General features: G+C 33.9%; 1 protein-coding gene and 1 long non-coding RNA gene across 2 annotated transcripts; both read right to left on the bottom strand.

Moving 5' to 3' along the window:
* Positions 9,689–10,711, bottom strand: LOC18608163. The gene is made up of 3 exons (XR_001926450.1): positions 10,597–10,711; positions 10,312–10,405; positions 9,689–10,020 (listed from the first exon to the last, which is right to left on the bottom strand). It is a non-coding gene; the product is annotated as an uncharacterized LOC18608163 (long non-coding RNA).
* Positions 16,394–18,381, bottom strand: LOC18608162. Its single transcript, XM_007042705.2, has one exon. It carries the CDS (start codon positions 17,993–17,995, stop codon positions 16,571–16,573), a length of 1,425 nt encoding a protein of 474 aa, XP_007042767.2. The 5' UTR covers positions 17,996–18,381; the 3' UTR covers positions 16,394–16,570.

Below are 23,233 nucleotides of genomic sequence, written 5' to 3'. Positions count from 1 at the left end.
AACTGGTTAATTCAGTTAATAAAAAATAAAAATTTTAAATCGATTTATTGGCATTTATGTCCAAAATTATGAATTAACCAAATTTATACAATGAAATTAATTTTTTAATCGAACATTACTCACAAAAAATATCATATTGCAATTGGCGGGATCCAAGGTTGATTTTGGCGGGCATCGACATTGCAATTGGCGTGATGAAACATTTTTATGGGTAGATTCGTCATTTCCCCCCCCATTTTCTGACGCTGCAAAACAGGTTGGTTACTAATCGGTATCGCCGTCCCGGCTGAGGGTCACAGCTCGTCCCGGCTGAGGGTCACAGCTCGTGCCGTCATGGGAAATAGCTAAATAGGACTGGACAGTTGAGAGCGCGTGGGGAATACTCAAAGCGAGGGTAATTATGGTATAACGGCCGATTAGACCACGACTTACTTTTAATTTCCCTGCACTTTCCTTTGGTTACGTAGGGGTAGAGATTATGAAGCAATGTAAGGGCCATTTCAAGCAAAAGGGATTAAAGTTTATATTGAAAATTAACATCCATTAATTAATTAGCAATCACTGAATAGACAATGCATACAAAACTTAAATAACATTTTTATTTAGATAAGTGTTTTCAATGAAAATCATAAATAAAATTATCCTTGTTCAATAGTCTTGAATTAATTCTTTGTACAAATATTACTTTAATTAAATTTCACACATCATTAAATTGCTTGCTAAATTTTATTAAGTGATTGCTTTTTTTTAATTTTTTATTATATTTGGACATAATATCTAAAAATATTTATGACTTATTTAAAAAAATTCATATAAATTTTTTTATTATGTACGATCAAATCTCTTTACTTTTATTTTAAATTAAATAAGTCTTCATAATTAATATTTGACTAATTATTATTTTCAAAATTTTCACTTGTCATTTTATATAATATGGTTTGATGTGAAATGATAATATGTCGTAATAAATAATAATATAACACGTTGGTGTGAAATGATGGCATGACAATGTAGCATTTCACCTTCCATGCCAGCACCACATCAGAATCACATGGTATTTTTTTTAATTACAATTAATTAATCGATAGCCATAAGAGATTATTTAATTATAAATAAAAATATAAAGATTTGATTGAATATAATAGAAGAATAAATTTTTTAAAACATTATGTCTTAATTTTAAAAACCTTTCGAGATTTAGTTTCAAATTTTACCGAAATCTTGCTTACTTATTTCTTTTTCTTTTTGGTACTTATTTCCTTGAGTTTCTTGGATTAATCTGATGTACCTTCATAAATAATATTCCTATTTCTTTTGACTTCAACCTTAATCTCAAAAACGTGTTTGAACTTGTGTTAAGGTTCCAAGTATACCAATGTTGAATAACAACTTGATGTATGTATGTAGATTGATGGATAATTAATTTGTTTAGATAGCATTAATAATAATAATAATAATAAAAAGCCATGGTGAAGGCTGAATTGAACACATTAATAGAATAAAGCAAAGCTTGTTCCTTTCCTATTGTTCTTTGCTTATGCAGCCAACTTGGTACTTTTATGCTCGGATTGGTATTTCAATTTTGTTCCTAGACAAATCCTAGTTGTTGTAGAATTTTTAAATCATGAATATGAAAGTAGAGGATTGGCGTTCGAATATTTGACTTATTAATTAATACATAATTTCTCTATTTAAAAGAGTGTGTTCGATTTTTTTTTTTAATTTATAAAAAAAAATAAAAAACTCTAAATTTATATGTTTTTCTTTATGCACGAGTTTTCATCGAATAAATTTTGTTTGAAATAATCTCTAACAATTTATAGCAGACTCACTTGGACTATTTCATTCTTTCTTACTCTTGTTTTTTCAGCAGCCCCAGGAAAGAAAAGATCATCACCAAATCTTGGGAATGAAACATCTTTTTGGTCGTTTTAACATTGAACAAGCTTAAATCAGAAAGGTAAAAGTCCTAACCATCTCTTTACTTAGACGTGAAGTGCATTTTAATCCCTGTTCTTTCGAATTTCTATTAAGTAAATGATCATCGTGTTAACTACTTGTGCAGTTAAGAGAAATTACAACATTAATATTGTTAAACTGTCTATGTGGTGCCACCGTGGAATATGTTATGCACGTGGCATGCCAAATCATATAAATTCAAAGGAATTCTCCTTCCTTAGCAGCACCCTGTCTGTGGCCAGAGAATATATGGGTGTTCTAGGGCCAAATTACGCTGCCAGTGGCTAAATAAGGTTGTTGGCATGGTAATCTAATACTGCTACCAGCATTAGATTTGATTGTTCTTGTTGTTGATGGATCAATTCGGTGCTCTGGCAGAGGCACTCCATTCAAACTTATTACTGTTTAGATCGTTAGAGACATGTTAATTTGGTTAAATTAGATAACACAAAAGGTTAACAGTGTAAGCAATTTCTCTTAATCATATAAAATTGGGTTGAATTATTACAAATTCGAGTATAAAAATCACTACTGTGCCACTTTTTTGTTAAAGCAAAGGGGGTGGTAAAAGACCTTTACAAATCAAGATGCATCGAACTATATTGGTCGGCTACTTATGTCTCTTTCTTTTTCTCCTTTTTCTCTATTAAACCAAGAAGCCTACTTAATTTATTTGGGTGATGAATAGTTGCTGATAGAGCTTCCTTCTTTTGTTCATTGATGTGAAACTAAAAATGGTAGTCGTGCAATGTTTGGTATTCAATGGTAGATGGAAGTTTTATGCAGATCTTGGAAGCTGATACGACTTGGGACCTTCCTTTACATGCGAAGTTTGCAGGTACTTTAAACTTTTTGGTACAAGTTTCTGTGCTTTTTTTTCTTTTAAAACATGGCAAATAACTGTTGCAAGTAATTAAATCTCAAGTACTTGCAATACCCTACAAGATTCAGACCACCCTGTCACCTTGCTTGGCGTTGCCTTCCCATGGCGAAACAAATGCAAATGCAAAGACTATGAACTTCAGAGCTATCTCATTCCAATCATTTCCACTGGTGATTAGATCAGGCTAAAAACCAGCCATCGCTGTAAAGTTGTCTGCACTTGAATATGGAACAAAGTTTAGTAGATAAAGAGGAGGGAAATGAGAAAGTTGATATTGTTGGAAAATAGCTTATTTCATAAGGTTCAAACATCTTATATTGTCAAGATATATAAAAGGTGAATGTTTTATATATAAAAATCAACTATGGGCTTGTTGTAAGTAAGGAAAATGTAGTGAGCTCACGCACACACAAGATTGAGACAAACCTTTAGAAATTTTAGATTTCTCCCCCTGCGTGCGAATATACACGTGGGTTGTGCCCAAGGGACTTTTTATACCTTGGCTTTAATTTTTTTTAAGCTTTTCCAGCCTTTGATTAAATCAAACTCAAACTCTATCATGCTTACCTGGTTCTCCTAGTTTTGCTCAACGTTTATCCTGGTTTTGCTCCAACGTTTATTTGACTTAGTTAAATGCTGACCAGGTTTTTCTCAACTCCCTAATCTAGTTCAACGTTCATTTCCCTCCATGCCTATAAATACAGCCTCATACCCTCACTGACAACACACACCAAAGCTTTTCTTTTCTTAAGCTTTCTCGACAAATTTCCTCTGCCTCATTTCTTCTCTTAAGCTTTCTTTGCCTCTTCTCTTTTCTAGTTGGGTTTTCACTTTTCTGTTGTTCATGTCATTCCTTAATAGTTTGTGCAAACTATAAGGAAGAGTCTGTTGAATCTTGAATGATAACCGCTACAGTCCTTTTGCATCAAGTTTTATACTCCGAAGGGGCGAAAATTATCCTTAAGGACAGTGATACCATACCTCAGACCAATTACTGTTTTTACTTGTTTTATTTTTCCTTTGTTGCTAATTTTTCTAACATTATTAAGGAAAATGGATTCCCACGTTGATAATGCTGCTGCCACTGTTCCTAATGCTGCCTCTGTCCCTACTGCCACCACCACTGTCAACGGTTCCCCCAGAGCTCCGACTCTGATGACCATTCCTCCTATGCCCTCGGCTTTATATGCCAAACCATTTCCAGATATTTCCAAAATAGAAGTCTTTGATGACAGAAACTTCAAAATGTGGCAAGAAAGGATTTTTTCAATCTTGGATGTTCATGGGGTCGCTTTTGCACTAATTGATTTCAAGCCCGATGATGTCAAGATGCTGGAACCATGGATGCATGCAAATAAGGTATGCAAGCATACAATCATTAGCACACTTTCTAATGAGTTGTTTGATGTAGACAGCCCTTACAAAGAAGCAAAGCAAATATGGGGGTCAATGATAGCCAAATACACTGATGAAGATGTTGGGAAACAAAAGCTCATGATTGGCAACTTTTATCGCTGGAAGATGACAGATGACAGATGACAAGGACATCAAGAGTCAGATCAATGAATACCACAAACTGGTGGATGATTTGAAGGTTGAAAAAATCAACTTGCAAAAAGAGTTCGTTGCTGGGTTGTTGATTGAGAAGCTACCAGAATCCTGGAATAGATACAAGCAACAACTGAAGCACAAGGAAAAGCAGTTGTCACTTGCAGATTTGATTGTGCACATCATCATTGAAGACACAACCCGCAGAGAGATTAAGGCTTCCAAAGCTAAGGAAATTGCAACTAAAGCCAATCTTGTGCAAGGTAGAATCCAGCGTCAACAAAGGTACCCTTACAAACCTGATCATAAACCCAAATCTCCTCATTTTACCTTAAAAAAGAAGGGTAGTTGTTTTGTCTGTGGAAAGGCAAGGCATCATGCAGCACAATGCAGGAAAAAAGTAAAGGGAAATGACAAACTTGCTAATCCAAGAGTCAACTTGGTCAAAGTAGATGAATCCGACAATATAATTGCTGCGGTCATTTCACAAGCAAATATGGTGGCCAGTGTGAAGGAATGGGTGGTAGACTCAGGTGCTACCAGGCATATTTGTGCAAACAAAAATACCTTTACCTCCTATACTCCTGTAGGGAAAGGAGAAGAGATAATATACTTTGGTGATTCTCAAACTGCTTAAGTTCTTGGTAAAGGAAAAGTCCTTCTCAAGCTCACATCTGGCAAGACCCTAGCTCTAAATGATGTTTTTCATGTTCCCAATATAAGGACAAACCTGGTATCTGTGGCCTTATTAGGCAAGGTTGGGGTGAAAGTGTCATTCGAATCTGACAAGATCGTGATGACAAAAAATAATGTGTTTATGGGTAAGGGTTATTGCAATCAGGGACTCTTTGTACTTAACATTTCCAATGTTTTGAATGAAAATGGTAATTCTTCTGTTTACATGATTGACTATGTTGATTTATAGCATGGTAGATTAGGACATGTTAGCATTCCCTATATTAAGAAAATGCAATCACTGGGTTTAATTTTTAGTATTAAAAATGTATGCTTTAATAAATGCGAAATATTTGCTGAAACAAAATCAACTAAGAAAACTTGTATTTCAGTACATATGGAATCTAAATTATTAAGTTTAATTCAAACAGACTTAGGAGATCTAAAACAAACTGTGATTAGAGGTGGTAAGCAATACTATGTTACATTTATTGACGATTATTCTAAATTTACTAAAGTTTATCTGCTTAGGTATAAAGATAAAGCTTTTGACATGTTTGTTAAATATAAAGTTGAGGTAGAAAATCAACTGAATAAAAAGATAAAAAGAGTTAGATCAAATAGAGGGGGTGAATATATACCGATTAATGATATTTGTGAAAAAAAAGGAATAATTAATCAAATTACTGCTCCATATTCTCTTGAATCAAATGGTGTAGCTAAAAGAAAAAATAGAACATTAAAAGAAATGATGAACTCTATGCTTGTTAGTTCCAATGCACATGAAAATTTGTGGGGTGAAGCTTTATTATCTGCATGTCGTATTCAAAATAGAATACTTTATAAGAAAACTAGTAAGACACCTTATGAATTATGGAAAGTTTATTCTCCTAATTTAAAATATTTGAAAGTATGGGGGTGTCTAACTAAGGTAATGCTTCTTGAATTTAAGAAGAGAAAAATTGGTTCTAAGACATCTAATTGCATGTTTATTGGTTATGCTGAACATAGTGCTGCATATAGATTTTTTGTATTAAAAAGTGATGTTCTTGATTATAATATAATTGTTGAAACAAAGAATGCTGAATTTTTTTAGCATATTTTTCCATTAAGAACTGATACAATTTCTCATGCAACTTTTAGCAAAAATGATTTTGAAATACAAAATGATGATTTGAGAATGAGTAAAAGACCAAGGAAGGAAATTTCTTTTGGTAATGATTTTTATACTTATCTTGTAGATAATGATCCTTTAACTTATGCTGATGCAATTTCTTCTAAAGAAAGTTTATTTTTGAAAGAAGCCATACAAAGTGAGATTGATTCGATTTTACAAAATCAAACTTGGAAATTAGTTGATTTACCACCTGGAGCCAAACCAATTGGCTGCAAATGGATTTTTAAAAGGAAATTTAAGCATGATGGTTCTATTGATAAATATAAAGCTAGATTAGTTGCAAAGGGTTTTACTCAAAAACCAAATATTGACTATTTTGATACTTTTGCTCCAGTAACAAGAATTGCATCAATTCGTGTTTTATTTGCCTTAGCTTCAATTTACAAACTTGTTGTTCATCAAATAGATGTAAAAATCACTTTTTTAAATGGTGATTTAGAAGAAGAAATTTATATGGCACAACCCGAGGGATGTATTCTTCCTGGTCAAGAAAACAAAGCTTGTAAATTGATTAAATCATTATATGGGTTGAAACAAGCATCAAAACAATGGCATGAGAAATTTGATCAAGTTCTTGTTAGTAATGGATTTTCTACTGTTGGAGTTGATAAATGTGTGTACACAAAAACTATTGATAGTAGATGTGTGATTATTACCTTATATGCTGATGATATGTTTATTTTTGGTACATGCATTGATGTGGTCAATAAAATAAAATGCTTTTTAGCTTTTAAATTTGACATGGAAGATCTAGGAGAAGCCAAAGTTATTTTGAGTATTAAAATCATAAGATGTGATAGTAGCTTAATGCTAACACAAGAGCATTATGTTGAGAGGCTACTTAAAAGGTTTGGATATTTTGATGTCACATCTGTGAGTACTCCTTATGATAATAATATCTAATTAAAGAAAAATAGAGATGATAGTGTAGCTCAGTCTGAGTATGCACAGATTATTGAGAGTCTGATGCATTTGACGAATTATACTCAACCAGATATAGCTTATGTTGTATGTAGACTGAGCAGATATACACAAAGTTCTAATAGAGATCATTGGACTGCCTTGAGTAGGGTGATGAAATATTTGAAAGGTACCATAAACTATGGTATTTTATATAATGGATTTCCTGTTGTATTAGAAGGATACAGTTATGCTAACTAGATCTCAGATTTAGATGAGACGAAATCTACAAGTGGTTATGTATTCATCCTTGGTGGGGGTGCTATAACTTAGAAATCAACCAAACAAACAATAGTTGCTAAATCTACAATAGAGTCAGAATTTGTAGCTTTAGAGTTGGCTAGCAATGAGGCTGAGTGGTTGAGAAACTTTTTAGTAGATATTTTGTTGGGAATGAAACCAACACCTTCTGTGTCCATGCATTGTAATTGCCAAGCGGCAATAGCCATTGCAAAGAATAAAACTTTCAATGGTAAAAATAGACACATTCGTTTGAGACATGATGTAGTAAAGCAGCTGCTTAGAGATGGAATTATATCCATTAATTATGTGAAGTCAGAGCTGAATTTGGCCGATCCTCTGACTAAGCCCTTGGGAAGAAAATTAATTAATGCTACATCGAGAGGAATAAGACTTAAGCCAAATGAGGAAATTAACAAATAATAGTAACCTAACTTTTGTGATTGAAAATCCCATGAATTAGGTTCATATGGGTAATAACAAGTTATTTGTTGATAAATTAATGCACTATTGAAATTATTGTCCCTCCTATGGTGTGTAAGTAGTGCAAAACTGCAATGCAAGAGAGATTGAGTTAAACTCTTAATGCATTCCATATCCCTTTTGGGTAGTGTATTATACTACAGTATACACTTGATGGAATCAACCTAATAAGTGTGGAGTGAGGCCGCTCCTATGAGAATTATGGCAAATTCTCTAGAACACTTATGAATAACCAGACACGGGCATGGCCTATTCGCGCAAAATTGCGTTGAACAGTAGAAATTGTGGAGGTGTAATGTAATTGATGAAAACTATTTTTCACAAAAAGAATTTTGGTTCATATAAGTTACAAACTTCACCAAAATTCTGTGACTTATATTTCATTCTTTATAGGGGTGGTTCATAGCTTAAAAACCACCAGTCACGATGCATTACACTCAAATGAAATTTAACTCAGCGAAACTTCTTATAAAACCTTATGAAATATGTGAGAGATTGTTGGAAAATAGTGTATTTCATAAGGTTCAAACATCTCATAGTTTCAAGATACATAAAAGGTGAATGCTTTATATATGAAAACCAACTATGGGTTTGTTGCAAGTAAGGAAAACGGAGTGGGCTCGTGCGCACATAATTGGGCCAAACCTTTAGAAATTTCAGATTCCCCTCATGCGCGGGAATATACACGTGGGTTGTGCCCAAGTGACTTTTTGTACCTTGGTTTTAATTTTTTTAAGCTTTTTCAACCTTTGATTAAATCAAACTTAAACTCTATCATGCTTACCTGGTTCTCCTAGTTTTGCTCAACATTTATCCTGGTTTTGTTCCAACATTTATCTGACTTAGTTAAATGCTGACCAGGTTTTTCTCAACTCCTTAATTTGGTGCAACGTTAACCTTATTTGGTGCAATGTTCACTTCCCTCCATGCCTATAAATACAGCCTCACACCTTCACTCACAACACACACCAAAGCTTTTCTTTTCTTAGGCTTTCTCAATTAATTTTCTCTGCCTCCTTTCTTTTCTTAAGCTTTCTTTGCCTCCTCTCTTTTCTAGCTGGGTTTTCACTTTTCTGCTGTTCCTGTCATCCCTTAATAGTTTGTGCAAACTATAAGAAAATGTTTGTTGAATCCTGAAGAATAACCGTTACAGTCATTTTGCACCGAGTTTTATACTCCGAATGGACGAAAATTATCCTTAAAGGACAGTGATATCACGCGTCAAATCAATTATTATTTTTACTTGTTTTCTTTTTCCTTTGTTGCTAATTTTTCTAACAGATATGATGTATGTTTTCCTTTGATCCTGACTTGGAAAATAAACAAAAGGCCGAAGAATAGGGCTATATTGTACATCGACGTGCTGAAAGGAGGACAGTCTAGTGTGGGGCTTCCTGTCACACAGTTTGCTTCAATTGTAAGAGATTTAGGGTCATCTCTGTTCACATGGAGCCACCTAATGCTATGCCATCAGGCCATTTTGATCCGTTTCTACGGACCAATGATTGAATGGTTGTGTGTATGGATCTTGTGTTAGGGATGAAGATGTCAACAAATGTTTGTTTTTTAACTCTTTTATATATATATATGTTAGTTGTCTTCTATTACGATCTGTGTGTAATCCGCAAGACCTATAGCTTTCTTGATAGGTTAAGGAAGACATAAACATGTGACAGTGTAAACCTTCCTTTCATTTTCATGTTTAAGGTATACAAATATGCTCCATCTCCATCAAAAATTTACCTGCAAAAGCACACGCTCGGTTCCGGAACCGACAATTAATTATGGATTTAAGATCTCTATATTTGGAGATGAAAAAGAACATTCTTGTATATATGACAATATATAAATTAATATCTAAGGATTTCTGCTATGAACTTTCACCTATTACAGCATATGTAAAATATGTATATATTTGTTAACGTTCACCAGCAGAATACGTGAAGTGTATGATCAAACTGTTACTTTTCCTACAGGTATGATAACGAAGCAACCCTGGGCAAATTCTTGGTGGTTAGGATCCTAGTCCACAAATATCACAGAGGGGTCGCAGCAGCAGTCATCCAAGAGACAGCAACAACACAAAGCTGCAAGGCTGCAAAATGATAAACAAGAAAAAGAACAACCATATCAGATTCCATGCTCCCAACAGGATTTTCCAGGTCTGGATGGGAAGAATGATTGCCTAACAGGACATGGTTTGAGATAAACTAGGAAACATAAGAAATTCTGGGAAAAGCTAGCTAGGCGGCCAAACAAGATTACATTTAAGGAATAAAAATTGAAAAAGTATATCTTGTATTATATGAATTTCAAATGTAAATTTATACTGAGGTCTAAACTGGTCCATGTTTTATGAAAAAACAGAAGAGTACAGAGCACATACAATCCCTCAAGAAAACTTGGTTCTCTCTTGGGTGGTGGTGGTTCTGCATAATACTGAGGAGGTGCCATTACTGGAGGTGGCACTTGATAACTACCTGCACCGTATTTTATACACCGATGAAGTGATAATTAAGCAAAAAATGGGTATAAATTCAACAAATATTCAAAATGGTTGTCCAAGAATATAAAAATTAAGAAGTTAACACTCAAAACTCAAAAACACTGGTGAAAGAAAACAAGATTTCCATGATGATTTAAGAATTCAGGAGATGCAATGATTTGATACCTGGAGGAGGATAGGAATAGCCGTACTTGTAGTCAGTCATACTGGCTAAACAACAGAGAAAGAGTGGAATGGAGGAGAAGAATTTGTAGGTTTGGGATTGAGGGCGGCAGGCATGCATGCATGTGCATTTATAAATGGCTAAAAAGGAGCAAAGGATGGAGGAGAATATATTGTGTGGAAAGGAAAAGAAAGATCCGGAAACAAGGTGCAAAGTGAAAACTAGTTAATAAAAGTGTAGACCTTCACATAGACAGCGAGTGTAAAGTATAAACCCAACTTTTAAGACTATTATTATGCTCTGTCTCGAGCATTAGTGTTCTTATCTGGTCGGCTGATTCTCCAGGAATAAAATACTACTTCTACTAGACTACTACTACTACAAAGGCATGGCCAAAAGCAGTTCATGCTTTATTTTGCACTTTGTCTCCTTTCGAAGTTTCCTGGAAGAAGGTTTTTCACATTTACTCAGATTCCTGCAGCTCCTTGCTTCCATAAACCAATATTCCTTGCACACCATACTGGCTTTGTATTCGCTTGTTTGACCTTTAAAGGCTCACTCCATTAGCTTACTTGAATGATAAGATGATATTTTAACTTGCACATTTTTTATTGTATATTGTTTTTACCATAAATCCGTTGCATGTGGATGATTTAATAAGTAAATGTCATAATTATAATACTGAAATAATAAATTTGTAAATTATAAGTCGATCACCATCTAATTAGTTAACATTACAAGAAAATGAAATAATGTAAATGTAAATTAAAAAAAAAAGTTATATTTTCCATGAAAAACACTAAAATAAAGTGCATATTGAAAAGTTACAAGGTTTGAAACCTAAGTAATTAGGAAATGTTAATCATTAATCTAAAGGAAAATTTTACTAATATTTATTTGAATTACTACTCGACTTTAATAAAGTGTATATTCTAAAAAATTTTGATTGATTAGTAAGAAAAAACTTACAACATATGGTAAAATTTCGTAGCTTATTATTAGATCATAATTGATTTTTTAAGTAAAATGTTGATTGCCTATCACTGTATTTTTAATTAATTATTATCTTTCTATGGATTATTTAATGATATACATAATTTATCAAATCTATTAAATCCTCTTTAATTGTATGACATCTTAAATATTATGTTTCCTTCTTTTGTTAAATTATTTTAATGAACTTATTCCAAAATCAATTTATTGACTATTTTTATATTTTATGGTATCTAAAATGCATTTAAATTTATTATCATAAGAATTAAGATAAATAACATCATGTATCACCTAAATTTCATAATAACACCATTTACTATTTTTTTAAAGAGCATATAATATGAAAATTTTAATTGTATTGATAACTTCTCATGTGTAGGGGAACATACATACAAATGATACTTTAAAGTCATATTTTAGTTGCTTTTGTCTTTTATAGAATCAAAATCAAAGCTAAATAATCACTCAAATTCAATAAAGAAAGGATATCAGATAATAAGAAAATAAATATTCACAAATATAAAAATAGGAAGAAAAACAAATTCCTTATCTAATTCAATTAGAATATGTCAAACGATTTCAATCCATTTTATTACTTGTTATATATTAAATAATTTACATTCAATATTACGACTTTAGACATGGGATATTCATTCAATGTGAAGTCCAAGTATTTGTTAACGTCCTATCAGAGTAGGAAAAATGTTCAAAGTAAGGCATTAATTATATTGGTAAAATATCAAAAATTAAATAAATCATATTTAATTTCTTATTAGAAAAATAAAAAAATATTCTACTTTATTATTTTTATTACTCATATTTATTGTTACTTATTATATGAAACATTTAAAAAAAATTGAAGTGTACCTTTGACCGTACATAAGCATTGTCTCAATTATGCTCTCATCACCTAGCAAATAATTCCGTGCTTGCATTATTCTTTAATATCTTTTTCTGCTTGTCTCTTTCTTCCTTTATCCTAATTCCATTTATTTTATTTCTTCTTCTTCTTCTTCTTCGTGTTTGAGTCTGCTTGGCACTCCTGAAATGATTCAATTCTATTGACTGACAACTAACTCACTATGTATCCAAAGAGAATCCTGTTCTACTTCCCTTTCATTGCATATCTTTTTACTTATTTCTAATAATTAAAACTTTCAAAATTCCTATATTGAATTATTGAAAGGCATCCATACTTATAATTTCTCGAAATTAATATATTTTCTATGTTCCAATGATGTTAATAATGCGTAATTTGATTATTCAAGCTTTAATAATAATAATAATAATAACAATTGCAAGTTAATAGGCAAAAGTTTGAAGCATGTACTTTCTAGTATTAGAAAAGTTTAATAAATGTTAATTTAATGATTTCTTATCACTACTTAGTTAATAATTCTCACCGTTAATCTAGTTTTGAGAAAAAGCAACGGAAGAAAGGAAATCATCCGAATTATACTGTTTGGGTCGGGCGGAACCCGGTCTCCCTTCATTTTTTTTTTTTTTGCAACTTTTAACTCGCTCAGCCCAATAACGTATAAAACTATTTCGTAATTGCCCTCCAGCAAGCTGGCTAATGGGCCTACAGATGCAATTGCATACTTGTACGAGGTCATCAGTTGGTCCTGTCATTTTTTTTTTGGGTATATTAGAGTATTGAGCGGGCCATAAATACCTATATGATAATATGGAATCTCGAATTTTTATTATTTTTATTTCATTTTCATTCTATTCCATTTGAACAAAACTAAATTACAAAAGATGGTCAATATATTTTAATTTCTGTATTAATTTTTTAAAAAATATTTTACCGATATACAACCTTATTCACTTTTTCTTATTTAAATGTATTTATTAACCTCAATAACCATCGTGTAATTCCAAATCTCTTAATTATTGGGCAAGAGATTTTTCATGATATAAGAACCTAATTTGAGTAAGGGAATTTATACAATTATAAAAGAGTTAGAAATTTTTTTTAGAGGTGTCATAATTAAAATAATGATAATTAAAAAAGTTAATATTTAAATTATACAAGAAAATTTTTTTATCTTGTCTTATAGTATTTAAATATTAATATATAAATTATTTTTAGATAAATCTACTTTGATTTAGAATTTTTGATCTCGTTTCTTACAAAATTACAAAAAAATTAATGGATTCATTAACACCATTAATTAGGTAAAATTCTAACCTAAATAATATAACAAGTAAAAATTTTTGACATTTTAGTGAATAAGTGATGTCATGTGACACCACTTGAATGTATATAAATTCATCCATACAAAAGACAATTATCATTCAAAAAGCAGTTAACGGTTTACTCAAAATCCTTCCTAACTGCCTAAAAAAAAAACTCACAACTTACTACCCCTAACCAAATACTCGAGCAATGATCAGTTCGAAATAAAAGTCGTGGCCGCCTGATCTTACAAATGAATAACACAACCACAACCACATTACTATATATTCCTAGTTCCATAGAAACAAGCCATTTCCTTGCAAAAATGGCTCCGTCATATGCAAAATCAATAGTCCCTGCAAGCTGTCAGGTGTCAGTTCATCAAAAAATGGGTCACTCGCATATGACCATCTTAAATCCCTACCTTGAAAATCTCAAACTAAAACCAGCAAAGAGATATCATAAAACGCCAGCCACCAGAGACCACAGCGCAAAAACCCACCACCACACGGCCACGAACACCCCCACAACCCGAAAAACAAAAAGAACAATCACCCATCAAACATCGCATGCAACCTTACTTAATCAAGTCCAAGAAGCAGTAAATGCTTTTGCCACAACATAAAGCAAAAGTAATTGAAAAAAAATTATTCAAAGTTGGACCTTTTTCACTTGTAATCAATGCATCTTTCTTACTCTTTATTTTGTAAAACGAATAATTTTAAGTAAAAAAATCAGTCTTAATTAATTTGCAAAAAACAAGAAAATATTAAACCAAGGATTGGGTAGACGGCTAATCAAAGATTCAACCTTATTTATCCCATGGAAGAGGAAGTACGATGCACCCCTTCAACTCTTTTTTCTCCTACTTTATTATGTTTCACAAATTGGGAAAGTGTCTACTGTCTTTGGTTACTTTTTTGGACCATAATACATAAATGTGGCAGGGAAAAGAAGTACCCAAAATAAAGTGATAAAAGCCATCCAAAATTGTCACCTATAGATTATATCTAATCTAAGGGAACATGTTTGCGTCCACTATTATTGTCTAATATATATATTTCAAAGAAAAAAAAGAAAAGTCCAATCCCCACCTAAACCAAGCTAATAAACTTTTATTTATTAAGAAATTAGTATGCTCAAATAAGAATATTAGTGAAGCGGGCGCATCTTAAGTCAAAATCCAATATAACGTACCGCATACTCTGGCGCCACGGCATATCAAGGCAATGTCAGCAAACAGGGACAAGTCCCAGCTTAGTGTAGAGCTGGTGATCTAATTGGGATAAGAAAGGACTTTCTCTCCCATGCCGTATGCTTCAATTCAAAGAAATTAGCGGTCGTGGGGTCATTCCGTCTTATTATTACATAATTGCCGCGTGTTTGGTCACTCAAAAAATTGCACACCTGTGAGTGGAATTTTTGCTACTTTTGCAGCCTACTCTATGTATGAACGTTGAACAGGGAGTATTAGTCTCTTTCATGCTTTCCTTATCAGGTTCTTTGGAGTTTTGTTGGATGACTATTACAGGTAACTAACCCTTCCCACTCCTCAATCGAAGACAATGGCAGTGCAAAAAAAAAAAGGACAGAAAAACGATGGGGGGTTTTCAAAGGTGTTAAATATCAACACTTTTGATGGTTCCATTTCTGTTTGTTTAAATTGGGTTCTTTTGGTGTGAACTCAAGGTTTGGATTACACTTGGCTTAGACGGAGACAATTCTCTTCAATTATTTTTGAATTACAATAAACAGTTGCCCTGACCAATAATCTGCTATAATTTTTGAAGATTGCTTCTCCAAAAAGGCATAGCTAAAGCTTCTACTACTTTATGACAGAATACTGCTTTCCCTACTCTCTCTCCGTGAATAACATGATGGATTTTCTCAATGCGCAACTTGTATGAGGAAGGACAGTGCTTAGATTCTGAACTTTCAGATATCATCCTTTATTTAGGTTAGCTTACCTAATAGGCTACAAGGCCATCCAGGGAAAAGGAGATTGTTATCAAATCAGCTCGAATATTTGATTTTTTCATCTTGCTAAAGCATCCACTTAGGCAAAGGAGACAGAGACAAAAGTTACATATTCCTTTACCAAAAAGTCAATGAACCTCCACGGCCGCTATTAACACGAGAAAGTGGGAAAAGGGAAGTTCATCACGCACCCACCACCGATTCACCATGGAAAAAAGGTGTTGAAGATTCTGGGAGGGTAAAGAAACGAGGACGGGAACAACTGCTGCTGCTGCTTAAAATCCTTAGATCTATAAAACCAGTTGTAAACGTAGCAAGCAGCCAATTTTGAATAACGGACATTTGTAACCCTTCCCAAAACGAAATCCGTAACCTCTTTTACACAACTTCAAAGGTGACGGGATTAGACAAACTTCCGGCACAAAAACAAACTATAAAGGATTGGAGTGTGTTTAATTGCAAACAAGACCGAATTACCATATGAATTTATTTTCAATTCTCATTGCTTTAACCAGCAATTTTTAATCGCAACCACCAATCCACATGTCAAGCTGAGTTCGGATGCTTTGGAACTGACATAACTTATTCTAATTGCATCAAATTCATCATTTAAAAGCCCAAAAAAGTAATCCAATTCCAGGGGAACCTTCAACAGCTAAACGATGCAAAAAAATATTCACAAACTCGAGTGTATAAACAAATTATATAGCATCAAAAACACAATAATATAAGTGCCAAAATTTTAAAATTATACTTAACTTGATATAGTAATAGTAATAATTAGAACTCATAAATACATTACAAATTCATTCATTCATTCATAATTAAACTGAACCTTGTGAAACTTTATTTACCATTTTACCCTCGGTACCGGCCCTCATTTCACCACTAACTGCCACGCCAACGCCTTGATACTGAGGTTGCACAACACCCCCCGGCGCAGTATAATACACCTGCCTATCGTACGCTCCCAAGTGTGCGTATGCCATATCTGTCACCCCTCCTCCGCTTGGTGGCCTCACCACTTGCTGCGAGACCGCTGATATCGGCGGGTGTTGTGTCGGCGGAGGTTGCGCCACCATGTTGTAAACCGGTTGCTCCCGGTAGACTTCGGGTGGCATTCTCTGTACGTTGGCGTAGTAGCCTTGGCCGGCTTGTCCGGTCACCGGTCGAACCATTTGTGACGCTGCCGCTGCAGGTGCTGGAGCTGCGTGGTAGACTGTGGCTGGAGCCGGTCCTGGTGCTGAGATCATGTAAACCTGATGTTCCGATGGCGGTGGTGGGCCTGGGGTGGTCGTTACAGTTGCCGGGTAACCTCCGGCTGAAATCTGTTTATCCGGCCAGAATCCAGCTGTGACCGGATGCTGTTGTAAAGTTACCGGTAAATTCACCGGCGGCGCTTTTTCAGGTAACTTCTGGGCGTAGTATTCCCCTGTATAAGGCAAAGAAGCAGCTTCTTCAGTCTTTTTTCTATACATAGCAAGCTGTTCTTGATCCCGAATTTGAAGCCTCTGCAATTCTTGTAACTGCCTCTGAATTTCAACCGGATTCAAAACATGATCCGACCCGACGACTTCCGGTACCGGAGGCGGTGGCGTAGCCACTGGTTCGGCCACGGGATCGCGGATTTTCACCGGCGGAGGTGGAGCCATCCCCTTTTCAAGTCCAAACAAGAAATCCACATTGTTTGGTGGAATCGCAGCGTTTTTTTCGGCTCCCGGAGTTGGGCCGGAATTTAAAGCCTCCACGAAACGGTCCCGTTCCGATTTCGCCCCTTCGCACCCGAAATTTGCGGAGCCAATCGCCGTAAATATGAACAGCCGCATCCTCGCTGGCTTAGCCGAAGCTCGATAAAGGCGATCGTACTCGTGCATCATGTGCTCGAGATCATCATCGTTAGTAACGGAAATCAGGGCGTCCAGGTCTTCGCCCGGGAGCTGGTACTTGAAGGAAACGTCAGCGTCGCCGGCGCCGCCGCAGCAGAGACCGGAAAGCTTGGAGATCATGGAGGAGAATTTGATGTTGCGTTCAACGGCTAGGATCTTGGTCTCTCCGCCGATGTACGCTAGCTGGTTGTCGTGAGGGCGAGGGTGGATCTTGCCGCCATAGCTGCACATGAACTTGGCCTTGTAATTTTGTGCATGTTGCGGTTGGTCTTCCCATGGTGGCGGGTTTTCAAAGTCGATTTCTCGGGATCGTGGCGAAGAGTCGCCGGAGTCCGGATATGAGTTATAAGAGTAATTCTCCATTTTTCTGAGCTTAAAAAATAATGAAAACTTTACAGAGAGCTCGGAGACAAGGGTGCATATGGTTTAGAGAGAGCCCATGAGGAACGGAGAAGACTAAAACCTTCTGACGTTTGCTAGGGGATATTTGGAAGCGAAAGAGGGTGGGATATCGTGGCCAACAAGTTTATGGAACTTGTGTGTTGTGACAAGTTGGTGTGATCGAGTTAGGGTAGGATCGGGACAGGTGGTTAAGTGAGAGCAGGATAGGATGGAAAGGAGGGTGAGGCAGGTGGTGGACGGTGAAGTGGGCTCAGTGGGGGTAAGCAAGACTTTGAGGGAATTGTGGTGGGACCGAAGGCCGGGTGCATTGATTGAGAGAGAAGGGATAAGAGAGTGATGTGTTGACTGGGATTGGACAATGAGCACTCCCTCACATAACACACACAACCCTCTTATTAGTCTTAGCTTTCTCTCTCTGTCTCTCTGGCAGTGGCGCTATGAAGCTGCCAAGTGCCACGTGCGGCACAAACACTTCACCAGGGCCAATAGGCAATAGGATTCTGTAGTTCTGAACTACACCCTCGCGCGTCCCACCATTTTTCCACATATACGTTTCTATTCATGTATTTGTGTCTTATTTGAAAAAACTTCATTTATATTTTTTGTAGTTTTAATTTTTTTTAATTAATCATATGTGAATAAATATTATTCTCAAAATAATAGTATACATATACTTAATAGTTCAAAGCTTGTCGTTTGAACAGTTTTCACACTTTTCATAATTTAGTGAATAAAAGATACTTGATTTGCTAAAATAAAATGCCATAAAAATAATTTCAAAAAATATTAATACAATCTCTTATCATATAGAATGAGTTGAGAATGATTATTTCTTTAAAAAAATCAAAATAATAAAACAAGCATCCCACCTGAAACGAGGTAAGAGTGGAATGGTTACTCTATTCAACAACTCGTGTCATACCAGTATTAGACTTTTTCCATAAGCAAAGAGGTGACACAATGGCCACATTATCACATAACAGGGATGTGATTTGCGATGGGCTGGGTTTAAATTGAAGGGGATAAATTACGGAAATTGGTTAAATATAACGTGATTTACGCGTCACGGCCTCATGGGAGAGGATGGCCCGCGTGCATAGCGTGGGAAAAGCGAAAAAGTGTTGATATCGCCCAGCACCTGGTGCGATTATCGTGAGATCTTTTGCCTTCCTCAATTGCTAAAATGCACTCTTTGTTTTCCATATTTAAAACGCCGATTTTATTGATAAAATCAATCAGGATGGAATTCACCCTAGTTTCTTGTTTTTAAAGAATTATATGGATATCATAGTACTATCCAAATCATGCCTTTTAATTTAATACTAATGAAAGGTTACCCCACACACAAATTAATTTACATAAATTTTCTTCCCACAAAAGATGAAAAGTTTCAATTAATTACTACTAACTTGCAATATGTTAATTAAACTGTTGAAATTGAAGCAAGGCACATGCCTAATGCCTTTGGTCATTATCCTTGAGCATGTTCTCACAGCAATGACAATGAGTAAGACTTTTACTGCAATCAATGTCACCCTTTTTCACCAAATGGTGTGCACAAGAAAAAATGAAAATGTGCAGTCTCTAAAGTCAGACACATCCAAAGGCGATCTGTGGGCTAAAGCATATCCAACTCATGGCTGTAATCATTTCCGGACTTGGGCGATAATCATTCGTTTCTGGAGGAAAACATGGGAGGGTCATGAATCGTGAAGTTATAATATTTAGGGATAATAATAGATGCCCTTTTTATAAAGATATTTATGAATATTGGATTTGATTATATAAAATTAAGATATTTTATAATCGAATTTGAGTAGTAATTTTATTATCTATTTCAATTTCGGATAAGATTTTGATACTACCCTTTGAGTATTCAATATCCAAACTCGATTTTATATATTTTTTTATTTTATATAATCAAAAATAAATTTATATTATTAATTAAATTAATTTATTAAATTATAATTATTAATTAACTTGTAATATCTTTTAATATATATACTCTCTATATTGTATTAATTTATAAAAAATATAATTATTATTATATATTTTTTAATATATATACTTTAAATATATAAACATATTTACTTTTTATTTTGTATTAACGTTACAAAAATTATAACTTATAAAATTATTAATTATAGTATATATATTTTTGTTTATATAAACTTATAAATATATACCTAAAAAGAAGTTGTACGATTAAAATAGTTTTGGAAACTAACTATTTTTTTTAATTTTATGTAATTAAAAACAAATTTATATAGCTAATTAAACTTGTAATGTTGTTTAAATTGTTTTTTGGATATTTGTTTTNTTTATTTTAAATTATTTAAATTTAAATTTTATTATTTGTTTGTTTTTATAAATTTAATTTTTAGTGAATTATATAGAATATGGACGAAAATATTATTATACATAAATATTGATACGGATTTAGATTCGACGACTTAGATATCTATGAAAAATATTTTAATAATTTTTTTACATAATTGAATTTTTAAATGTATTAGGGTTATTATCAAGTAATGGGCATATATTAGAGTTTGAATTAAAAAAGTAAATTTAAAAAATATTTAAATAATTATAAAATTCAGATATCTCATCTACTAATTGAGTTTGAGTTTAAGTACTTACAAATTAACGAAAATCTTATCGGTTGACATATGTAGTAACCTCTACTTCAACAGCTACGTATAGCAATGGGTTAAAACAAAAACAAAAGAAAAAGACATGCAGTGATAGCAGCAATCGCGGAAGTGTGCTGACTAGAGTTATCAAAATGGAAGAACTGTATGTATAAGTGATTTTTGGAATATAATCAAAAGAAATTCATTACTTGAAATATGTTTCAATTCGTTACTTTTTATTTAAAATTAAATGAATGAATCATAATATAGTGACAAAGTTCATCTTGATTCTTTTATCAAAATATTCTCACTTCATGATTTTATATAAAAATAAATTGCGTTGACCAGTTTAAAAATAAGCATGTTAAAGTGATGGGTATCCATTTATAAGTGGCTTCACACGTGGTAGCCAGTTTGCTGCTATTTTAGTTGGGTTGCGGCTATTCCAGTCAAGGTGCGAAAAAATAGGCAGCTTTTAACAAGTATTGCTATATAGAAGTTGCAATCTACTATGTTTCCATTTACGATAAATTGAAATTTAGTGTAAGTTGTTCCATGGGAGATTCCAATACATATGTGTTTTGCAGGATCATTGGAAAATGTAAAATATCAACGGGGAACAGCCGGGACAGATGTGTTATTAACTGGAATCCCTTGGAGACAACTAGATTTTCTTCATGTGCTGTCCTCAAAATAACCCACAATTTTCAAGAAAAAAAAGTTCGACCATAGACAGACAGTTATCCAATATAAAATAAAAAAGTGAACTGTTTGACTGCTTTAGAGCTGTGATGCGAGAAACCTCAACTGCCACCAACTGTTTTAGGGGATTTTAATAGTATTCTTTGTGATGCTGTGAATTTTCTCCAGCTTTTTTGCCTCTGATTCCTTTTGAACTGTTGATGTTGGCCGAGACTGACGAGTGATGAAATGAATTCTATATTAAAGAAGCAAATTTATGTCTCAAGTTCCCCACAGGCACCGTAGCGAGCACCGACACAGTTCAAGTTTGTTCTGCAACATTGCTGGCAGTAATGACTCCCAGAACAACTAGGTTTCTATTCCCATGTTTTCATTTTTCCGATTTTTCCCATGCTTATATATCATTAATTATTAAAAAAAGTAAAATAAGAAGGACTATAAATGCAAAATTTAAACATCAGCACCGGATGGGGAAAACAAGTCTTCTCTATTGGACTTGGGTTATGGGTTGTACTTGCTTGGGCAAGTTTAATGGGTTAGCTTTAGCTAGCTGGGACCTAACTATGGCTATTAGTTTTAGTGTGACTCCGGGCCTAACCTAGCCCACCGCTCCCAGCAAGTCATTCTAATAGGACCAATTACCACTTGATGGACACAAATGTCTATCATCACTTAATTTTCTTCTTACAAAGTAAGGTAATCACATTTTATTAATAATGGATATTTATGTTAAAAAAAATAAACAAATATACGTGAAAATAACTTCATTTATAGTTAATTATCTAATTATTCATAAAAATGCAGAACAAGATAGTACTTCAGAAGCTAGGGAATTCATCTAAGGCTGTCTTCCCACTTGGTTTTGATCAGTGCTTCTACGTATGGAATAGAATCCCCTCAAGTCTCAACCTAAAATCATGCTTATGAACATACATATTATTCTGTTTCCTTTTTCCACATTCAAAAGAGACATTTGACTTTTTGTGCTGGAAATTGGAACGTGTGCTTTATTTCTCACCAAGGTGATACCCGGCAATGCCATATAGTATTGCCACCCAAACACGGCAAACATAAGAGTGGACAAATGTTCAACAACTCTTTCAATGATTTAAAGTTAGTAAACACATGAAAACTTATATCTATCAAGTCTAGTATTATTTTCTTTAGTTTTCTTCTCCTGCTATTAGATACGGTCCCATCATTCCTTATTTCTCCAGGCCCTGTCCCCTGCGCAACACTCGAAAGAAAGGTTCCATTTATATCTTCCAAAAATTCCCAACTCCCAACCTACCATTTATCCACTCAAACAATTTTGCAACCTCAGCATTGTGCAGTACTGCCACTTTGCGTACTGCAAGCCTGCGACTTTTTTCTACCCGATGAGCGTGGTTCATGCACCCAGCCCTTTATTCCTAATTTCTAACCCAATAATTAGAATATTTTGATTATGGGCTTGAGTCGTTAAAAAAGTGGCTCGAGCCGTGTTTGCTGGGTTGGACCAATTACTTTTAGTTTTTCATCCTTAATTTCGTCATGGTACGTGGACCCCAAACACCATAAAAGGACTTTTAATTTGTCGGCATCTTTCTCCCTCTTCAAATAATTACCAAGTGTATAAACTAATTTAATTCTCCAATACTTAATTAATTGAATCACAAAATACATATATGTGTATTAAATTCACATTTTAACGTACAAAGATAATTTAAGAAATTCATATCATATATTACAGTAAAATATTTATAAACCAAATATGATAATATTATCTCCCAAAAATTTAATAAATTATTTTTCATATATATTAAATATTATAATATTATCTTTCTAATAATTATTTTTTCAAAAATCAAGCTCCATTAGAATA

This window comes from Theobroma cacao, chromosome 2 (genome assembly GCF_000208745.1).
Source record: "Theobroma cacao cultivar B97-61/B2 chromosome 2, Criollo_cocoa_genome_V2, whole genome shotgun sequence".
Lineage (NCBI taxonomy): Eukaryota > Viridiplantae > Streptophyta > Magnoliopsida > Malvales > Malvaceae > Theobroma > Theobroma cacao.
This window is presented reverse-complemented; position numbering and strand designations above follow the sequence as displayed.

What these genes read in the sequence shown, in the direction of transcription:
- LOC18608162 (XM_007042705.2), bottom strand. Translation starts at nt 17,995, where the DNA reads ATGGAGAATTACTCTTATAACTCATATCCGGACTCCGGCGACTCTTCG.